Source organism: Dioscorea cayenensis, chromosome 14 (assembly GCF_009730915.1).
Source record: "Dioscorea cayenensis subsp. rotundata cultivar TDr96_F1 chromosome 14, TDr96_F1_v2_PseudoChromosome.rev07_lg8_w22 25.fasta, whole genome shotgun sequence".
Taxonomy (NCBI): Eukaryota; Viridiplantae; Streptophyta; class Magnoliopsida; order Dioscoreales; family Dioscoreaceae; genus Dioscorea; species Dioscorea cayenensis.
Window position 1 is genome coordinate 10476105 of NC_052484.1, and position 9916 is coordinate 10486020.

A 9916-nucleotide genomic window follows, 5' to 3' on the forward strand; every position below is an offset into this window, starting at 1 on the left:
CAAATATACAATGTACGAGTGCACTTCTATAAATGTCGGGCATACTCAATGTAATGATATATCAAACATTAATGAACAATATATATATCATGATATTATTTGATGTCCAGAAGATGTCTTTCCTATGAAATTTAAAATCATTCTTGCCAGAGAAAAGGAGATAACAAATGCAGCTAAGTTTATTCAATTTCATCCACTTTAAATAGGTCCACAACATCAACATAACCAATGGTCTACAAACATCAAATGCTCATCAAGAGAAGTCAAATGCTTTCATGCATATGAAACAAAATGCAACAGGTACAAAACCTTCAATGCAAAATGTCAATACCTGAAACATTCATATAAATATAACTGAACTCACTTGAGAGTTCTATGAATGGTTAACAGAAAATTGGCCCAATTGCTGCTAAACTAAAGTTTTATAGGGAAATGAAAAAGATGTTCGTGTCTGCCTTTGGCTTTAGCTTTAAACTGCATCATCTTGGGTTTGGAAAAAGTAATGCAAAGGCTTGTACATATATTCTATTACCACTACATGGATTGATTTGGTGCCCTGTTTTCTTGGCTTCTTTTTCTAAAGATAATTTGTTTGGCAAGTATTCTCCAAAACTTTTTGACAACCGTATTTCCCTTCCACCTCACCAGTCTCTCACTTTCTCAAATTCTAATCTCTCTATTACAATATTTTCACATTTTAAACTCTATATATCACCACAGCCGCTTTTGCTTTTTTTATCATCACTTTCCTTCTCGAACTAGATTTCTCTGAAAAACAAGTTCACCTTTCGTTCGCATTCCCTTGCACATTATTTTTTCTCAATCTCTAACACCCTTTCTTTTAGCCTAGTTTTGTCTCTCTAGATCATTGTCACTCTTTACCTAATTTTTTTTTTTGGCTGAACATGAAATTCTCATCTGATACAACTATTCTCAAATGGAAAAGTAGAAAATGTTTTCTACGTTGAACACACCCTAAATTAAATGAATGCAAAACCTTTTCTTTTACCAATAAAGAAAAGAGCTTCATCTAATCTCCAATGAGAGTAAAATAAATAGAGTTTACAGTGTAAGAAATATTTTTTTAACCCTCCATACATTGTGGGAAGCAGAAACAAAATGTAGAAACAAAAACCGTTCTTTCATGCTGATAGAACTTACTTTGGATCTGATTGACAAATCATTGTTGTCACTGCTGTAGGGATATTACTTTTTTTATTTTTTTAAAAAAAGGAGGAACTTCCAAATGGAAGTCTTATTTGAGAATCAACGTGAAACAATTTGATGAAACCCCCATCCTTTTGTGAAGACACATTGGTCAAGCAGTTGCAATATGGTTTACAGCCACCAAACACATGCATGCAGAAAACCCTATGCCTCACAGAATTAATTTGGAAAATATATATGATAGCATGCATTGGGTAGCCACCAATCACTACTTATGCCAAACACACATATAGTAGCATCTCAGTGTATTAAAAGAGCCTTTTATTTAGTGCTATTTTTAGTCAGAAATATTCTTTCTGTTTGCTAGTATTATGATTGGAAACGATTTTAGTGTCATTTCAACAAAAAGTACATGTGATTCCTTCCCATGGTACAATCTCACCACACAGATCTGAAGAATCTTTTACAATTTCCCGTCTGTGATGATATCTGGTCAAGTGTCTTCTAAACTTGTAGCCGTTAAAGGAATCCTTAAGCATTCTATCCTATCTTATGTGAATCATGGTAATGCCATTCACTACATCCTGACCAATTCAAGAATAAACTGAATTTATCATGATTAGAGATGGACTCTTGGATCAGTTCACTAGAAGTTATTCCGCTCGGCTATTCTGTAGTAGTTCCACCAAGGGCATTCTCTAGTCCTCATCTCAAACCAAATATCAGGAAGCCCAATTCTGCCAATGGAAAATTTTACTTGTTGGTCTTCTGATGGCAAATAAATTTGCTACCATATATATTTTATTAATCTGGTTTTTTGCTTTTGTATGGAGCTTGGAATTAGCAATTACAAACACAGCAGGTTTGGCATAAGCCAACGAGTATGTCCATTGTACACATCCTGCTGGCTTAGAACACTGTCACTGGTTTAACTTGATAGTTGATACACTTTCACAAAAAGTACAAAAACAAAAAAACAAAAACCATAAAAACGAAACAAGATTGTTTCGCACCCAATTCATATAGAAATTCAAGCACAATCAGAATATTTAGTATGTTAAAAATAAGGAAAATACCACAGGTCATAATGGACAGCGGATATTAAGAGTGTGCACTGACTAAATAAGGGTAATACCAAGGGATCCAATCTCTGACAACATGGAAATTATAAACAGAACTAGAATATAGAAGAACAATCATCTTAGACATCACATGAAATTGAATTCAATTGTGGCTTGTTCTAGATACTTATCTCCTACTTGTTCTTGTAATTTATGCTTCTTATCACTCTTCTTATATTGATTATTGATTTCAATAAATTGTTCCAACCAGCCAAATCTTCACCATTTACTTCATTGTTCATGACACAAGCCTAACATATAAGGTAGAACCATTGGAGAGAACAGTTGCAACAATTGAAGCAAAGTTGGAGACTCATCACACTGAACTATGCAAAACCATGGACAAGAAATTTGCTAAGCGGTTTACCTGCATGGAGGCTACCATAGGCATCCTTACCACTTTTATTTAGTGCAAGGCCATTGTTGAGGAAAAGGCACAATCTGCATCACCCCTTTCGGCCTACACTACAACCACCCACCAAAAGTAACCGCCCTTGCTTTGTCTGTTTTTAAGGTGACATCTCTTCCTTGCCTCAGAAAATTGAATTGTCCAACTTCAATGGCAGACCCAATCGGCAAGATCATGGTGGCAGAACAATTTTACAAAAGTCCATCAAACAAATAACGATCAAAGAGTCACCCTCACCATGATGAGTATGATCAGATGCATCAAACAGATGCATCACTTTCTGCTGCATTCATTTGTAAATAAACATTGGAGGAAATTGGTATATATCAAACCTAAGTGTCTTGTTTGATGCATCACTTTCTGCTGCAATCATTTGTAGATAAACATTGGAGGAAATTGGTACATATCAAACCTAAGTGTGAACAGGTAAAAAAATTAGGCATTGTTGTAGTGTTAGACTACTTACTGAACTTGATGTTCTAAAATCATGTAATTAGGTTGCCACTTTAAAGTGAAAGATAATTTATGGCCTAGTATTCCTAGTTCCAACATATCCTGAATAAGAAAGCCACTCAAGTAAAATGAGTTGAGATGCAACCTATCTAAAGTAAGCTGATTTAAGCTTATAAGGAACTTGCTAGTTTCAAAATGTTTCCATTGGATCCAAGTCTTCCTCTGCTCTATCATCCAGAACAGAATGAAGAAGATGTTCAAAACCTTTCTATGGAATAGTACTACAGAAGGTAGCAAATGTGTCACTCCAACCTCTAGAAAATTGCATCTGTGCTTCCAATGAGGCGGGCATAAGTTAACAGCACTCAAGAACTTGAATAAAATTATTTATTAGATATTGAGTCGGAAAACTATATCAAGCAAGGAATCTATCTGGATGGTCTCCATGAGAGTATAAAACCTTAGAAGACATAATCTCATTAAGCACCCTCTGGTCCTGCAGCATTCAAGCAGATGTGATTCCCTCAAAGGGAAAAATCCAAACCTCCTTAAGGATCTTACACATCTGAAGAATCCTTTACAATCCCTCTTGGTGATGAAAATCTTGTTAAGCACCTCTGGTCCTGCAGCTGTTAAAGGGATCTTTATTTGCTGCCTCTCCTATCATTAGGTGTCCATATGCGAGCCATGCTAAATAAGCTCCTTTCCATCCCTAATGTCATCCACTACAGTCCCAGCCTATTCATGAGGAAACTAAATGTTTATCTCTCTGATGACGAAATTAAATGTTCATGATTAGAGATGAATTCATGGATTAGTTCATCGGAAGTCTTAAGCTAGATCATTTTTTTGTTGGTTCAGCCAAGCGCATCGTCTAATCCGTGGATGAAAGCCAATATCTGCAAGCCAAAGTCTTGCCTATTTACTTGATGGCTTTCTGACAACAGAAATTTGCCACTACAGATATTCTATGGGTCTGGTTTTTTGCTTTTGTACAGAGATTGAAATTGACTAGTGAAAAATTATTCTTCAAATGTCCTACTTTCATAGTCTATTTGATCATTGATTTGAACTCAATAGCTCCAACAACTCATGTTCAAGATACGTGTGAAACTTCATGCAAACACTCACATCATCATACAAGTGGAAAACCTATAATTAGTAGTCTACTTGTTATTTATACTTCTGTGAGGGATTCATAGAGAGAGGGAGGAAACAAATAAGATACCAAATTGTGAGTATTGTATACAGTCCATTAAAAACTCAGCAATACATTTTCTAATATATATTGCTATGTTTGTGCCATATGTTAAGAGCAGAAATACAAATAAATTGGAAGTCACTGATCTATGTTGCAAACTGGGCTCATTTAGAACCTAATTTAGAGGTCACTGATTTACAATGATAATGTAGATGTCACCAATTTCCATTGCATTGGACCCAATTCAGAAATAAGAATCAGTGTTGGTTTGCCTTAACCCATTGCGGATGCCCACCTTACTGAATACTACTTTCAGATCAACCTTCAAAAATTAAAAATATAAAATAAAAAAAGAATCAACCATCAGCAATCCTAACAAGCTTACAACAGCAAAAGCAAAGGAAGAAACCAAAAGGTCCATGTTTTGTGAATAGCATGAAGATAAGTCCTCACCTAAACCAGATAAGAGAAGAAGCTGTATTTCAAATATAAGCACAAAAGGAAAATGCAACTGAGATTAAACAAATTTATTGTCCAAACACATGAAAATAAATTAAAAGAAAAAAAAAGGGACAACTAAGCTTGAAAATGGCAAAATGCCTGCCAGATTTGATCAGACAGAGAAAGAAACATAGCTATGCATAATATAGATCAACAGGGCAAAGAGAACCAAAGAAGAAGACATTATTAGATCAAAGCAAGATGAAAAAGAAAAGAAACTGAAAGAAAAATTCACCGGTCAGAGGGCGCTAAGCATGTCATCGGCGCTACTGATGGTGAAGGCACCACCCTCCTCCAAATTGAGCACTTTCACAACACCATCATCAGCCAGAAGGGCATAGCGCCTGGACCGGACACCAAGCCCCACTGGCTTATCAGTGAGATCAAGCTCAACACCAAGCGCCTTTGTGAACTCCAGATTGCCATCGGAGAGCAACAGCACTTGGGCATCGTCAGGGATATTGAGGTTCTCTTTCCAAGCCTTCATCACGAACGCATCATTGACGGAGATGCAGGCGATGGTGTCCACGCCCTTGGCGCGCAGCTCCCCGGCCTTCTCGACGAAGCCGGGTAGGTGCTTTTGGGAGCAGGTCGGGGTGAAGGCGCCGGGGACGGCGAACAATATAGCCTTCTTGCCCTTGGTCAACTTGGACACGGTGAGTGTCTGCACCTCGCCGGCGGAATCGAGGTAGGACAGTGTGGCATCTGGGAGCTTATCGCCGACGGAGATGGCGGACACTGTTAGAGTCCGGCCAAAGGGCCGGCGAGGGAAACACACGGAGGGAGGGCAGTGAGGGAAGCGCACTGTGGAGGAGAAGGCGAAGGACCTTGCCCTCACTGTCGATACAACCGATGAGATGGCCGCCATTGAATGCGAAGGGGGGAATGGAGTAGGAGAGAGAGAGAGAGAGGGGTAGATAAGATAAGAGAAGAGAAGAGTGTGGCGACGAAATAGAGGAAACAAGGCACTTCGAAGAAGAACGATATTTTTTATGTATCTTTTTCTTAAGATCCTCTGAGTCTGAGACAACATATGATGGAGCACCAAACATATTATGGTCCAGGTCCACTCCCATGCACAGATTTTCGCATCTTTTGGCCAGGACCAGGAGAATTTTTATTAATTGAAGGATGAAGGGCCTTTTACTCTTTAGATGGAGACATTAGAAACACTTGAGCTTGATATTAAGAGCTTGTTTCGTTCTGAAATGATTCATTGAAGTTGTGCGCTTCGGTCTAAAGTGAATATTTCAGTCGGAAGTCACCAGTTCTATATATTTGGTTGCAATGGAAAACATCACTTCAGAAATCACTTTATGTGTTTCGATAGAAAAAGTGAGAATCTGAAAAACTTAACTTCAGCACTTCAGTCTGTTTGGTGGTTGCTTCAAAGTGAAGTCACCACTTCAGCCCAATGGTAAAGTTACTCTTTGCACTTTTTGTTTGGAAATTTGTATAAGCTGTATCTCTTTGAACCTTGGTGAAAATTTTTCCTGCATTGTGAAGTTTTTCTCTTCCTTACATTCTGATTTTTATTTTTTATTTTAATTTATATATTTAATTATCTTAATTTTTTTTTTTTATCTCTTAATGCAATGACCTAATAAATTGTTTACCTTGTTCTTTAAATTCCATGTGCAACCAGTGAAGTGGGCAATTTTTTTTTTTTCATAAGAGTGTCTTCGATCACCTTGATGATAATTGCTACAACAAAGGATGGAATTACCACTAGTACATAATATAATCCACTACACAAAATTTTCCAAAGCAACCATTACAAGAAAAGAATACCATGCTTTATTTGAATTACATGCAAAGTTGCATGGAAATACCAACTACAATACTGCATAATGTTCAATTTGGATACATAGTTGTTTCAGCCAATATAGAGTACAAGATGCCAATTATTCAATACAGATTAATTACATAGTTGACCACATAGAGCAATATACAAGCTATTTGATGCCAGCGTCATTAGAGTCTGAATTCACCTGCACAGACAAATTAAGAGAATCAACAACAAAAGCAATGAGCCATAACACAAAACAAACAAATAATGTAGCCATGTCAAAAATAAGACCATGCAAAAGTACCGGTTACCGAAGGAATGGTTTCTACAAATTAAACCCATCATAAGTGAGCAACGTATATTGGACCGCAACAGGTGAATTAAGAGGGAAGAAAAGGCAGGAAAAAGAAGGATTGCAACAAGTCCACTTTTAGCTTTAATGGCTCAGGTAACACATAAAACTTTCATCGGCATGACTCCCTTTGCATTTATCGGACTCTTAAACTCATAGTTTACAAAGAAACAAATACGTAACCAAAAGAGGAAAGAAAGGCAAGAAAAAAAAAATGGCCATTTGGTGAAACAACCAAACTAAGAAAACAATAAATTCCTTAACATGTTGGACTAGTTACATGTGGGTTGCAAATACCTCCTGATTGCCTCGCCCTACTCGCACACAATACGAAACATGATAATAGAAACAACCTTAGGTCTCACAAGTTGGATGATAGAACAATATAGAAAATAATGCAAACCAAGCAGACTCTACTCACATAAGTTTCTCACATAAGTTAACATGATGCAGATAGTTCATAATTGAAACATGCATGCAAGAATGCATGAAAATAGTTCAAGATGATTCACAAGGTGGACAAGATACCCAGAGTCTTGTCCCCTAAAAATATAGATTCTTTTGGTGGGTGTTTTTTTTATATATGAAAAAAAATTTAAAAACCACTTGACTCAATTAAACAAATTTTGATATAAAATTAAGTATTTATTATTTACATAAAAATAAGTAACATCTGTATGTAATATATTTATGAGTTATAATAAGCCCTATATTCTTCCATAAATGTTTCAAACGAATGTCTCTACTTATGTCTTTTTATTACATAAAGAAGTATTTATTATATTTTTTTAATTTAATTTTCTTTTTAAATCGGCATTAAATATATTAAGTAAGATATATCTAAAAAAATTAAGGATAACTTTAGTAAGTGAACTACAATTTATATTGAGTTTCCAAAAGTCAAGTAACATTCTTAATCAAGTAATTCGGTTACTTGAGATATTTATCACCATTTGTGGAGTATTTTTTTTTTTTTTGAAAAGGTGGATAAAACATAAATTAGAGAAGAAAGACATTAAGTACAGGAAAGATAGAAAACATAGGAGCCAAAGCTCTATAAAAACCTACCATCAAGAGTGGGGGAAAAAAAACTATTGACAACTAAAAGCAAGAGAAGACCCTGAAGGAAAAAGGGAATCCTTTAGGGGAACAAGTGGAAACAAGAACGCTAGCCCACGCCCAGGGAGTGAGGTCGTAACAACGGGGTGTCAGGCACCCGCACCGCATCTCTGGTGGTCAAAAACTCCAGACTCCTCTTGATCTTTGTCATCAGTTCTTCTAGTTTTGCCCTTTTCGACTCAGGAGCTGTAGTTAACCACAAAACTAACATACGATCAATCTTCATAATAATGGAATCGGTTGAAAGACAAATAGAAGTAAATATGCGTGCATTTCTTTCAAGCCAAATGTTCCAAGTAATTGCCCTCATAAGTAGATTCCAAACCGGCCTTAAGGATTTCGGCACCCTTCTCCTCCAATCACCCCAAAGATCCTTGAGTGACCTAGGAGAATGCCGAGTCCCAAAGAGATATCCAAAGTAGTTCCAGATATGAGTAGCAACTGGACAGAGAATTAGAAGATGATTTGCAGTATCTGCATCTCCATGACACATCATGCAAGTAGTTGAATGAAAAATATTACATCTCCGGAAGGCAAAGTTATCTAAAGATAAGATTTTGTTGTCCCAAACTAGCCAGTTAAAGAGGTTAATCTTTTTTGGACAGCTACCTTTTAGGATGAAAGGAGGCATATGACATCTAATACCCCCATCGTTCATGAAATTGTAGAAAGATTTAACAAAGAATCTTTCATTTGTTATTAGTTTCCATCGCCTTTCATCATTCTCGGGGGAGGATTGCGTAATAAAGTTAGAGATTAAATTTCTCACAGCTGGCATGGCATCAAGGAGAATTATAACATCATACTCATAAACTCTCTGATAGATTCCTCATTGCGCTGTGATAACTTGAAACCATTAGGCCAGATGTCCGCTAGAGCACGTCCCTCCACCCAATTATCCAGCCAAAAAAAAAGGGTAGAGGCCCCATTTCGGATGATCGAGTATCATTTTTTTATGAATGCTGCTAGAGTGTGCAGGATGCCATTCCAAAAACCGGATCATCTTCTACACTACTTGTAAAAACAAGTTCCACGCAAGGATACTTCTGAAATAATTTTCCCGAAAGATATCCTCTCCATACCAATGGGTGCCAGAGGTAATCTTCCACCACCATTTGCCAAGTAATACACTGTTAAATGTTCGTAAATTTAGAATTCCCCAACCTTCTTGCTCCCTGGATCTGTACAATCATGCCCAATTAACCAATCTAATTTTGTTTTGTTGGGCATCCGGTCTTGACCATAAGAAGTCTCTTCTAATCTTATCGATCATATTAGAAACTCAAGATGGAAGTTTAAAGATTGACATCTAGTAGGTAGGGATAGCGGTCAAGATGGAGTTCAATAAAGTAAGTTTTCCACCCGAGGAGAGCAATTTAGATTTCCAAGACGCAAGTTTAGAACGAATTTTGTTCAGTAGAATGCCCCAATCCTGCCTTCTTGGTCTTCCCCCCGAAATAGGAATTCCTAGATAAGAGATTGGGATGGAACCAGAATTATAATGAATCATTCTCGACATAGAGAGAGACATGGGGTGTAAGGCTTCTTTGCGAAGCGAACAAGCAAGTTTTATCCGAGTTGACCCTGAGACCCGACAAACATTCAAAAAGATACATAATTAGTTTGATGATACAGAGGTCTTCTCCCCCTCCTGTTGATAGGATTAGGAGATCATCTGCATATTGTAGTTGATACATCTTGACGCCGGAGTCTCCAATAGCAACCCCGTGGAGAATACCAGAATTAAGCGCATTATTGATCATGGTGCTAAGAAAATCGGTCACGAGGACAGAAAGGAGAGGCT

General features: G+C 37.1%; 1 protein-coding gene across 1 annotated transcript; it reads right to left on the bottom strand.

The window, feature by feature from the left end:
* Nucleotides 1-4375: 4375 nt before the first annotated feature.
* On the bottom strand, nucleotides 4376-5910 carry LOC120275177 (peroxiredoxin-2E-2, chloroplastic-like). The gene is made up of 2 exons (XM_039281695.1): nucleotides 5088-5910; nucleotides 4376-4673 (listed from the first exon to the last, which is right to left on the bottom strand). Exon 1 carries the CDS (start codon nucleotides 5883-5885, stop codon nucleotides 5091-5093), a length of 795 nt encoding a protein of 264 aa, XP_039137629.1. The 5' UTR covers nucleotides 5886-5910; the 3' UTR covers nucleotides 4376-4673; nucleotides 5088-5090.
* Between the last annotated feature and the right edge of the window lie 4006 nt (nucleotides 5911-9916).

Bases quoted from the DNA above. Each gene is read 5' to 3' on its own strand.
- LOC120275177 (XM_039281695.1), bottom strand. From the start codon at position 5,885: ATGTTGTCTCAGACTCAGAGGATCTTAAGAAAAAGATACATAAAAAAT.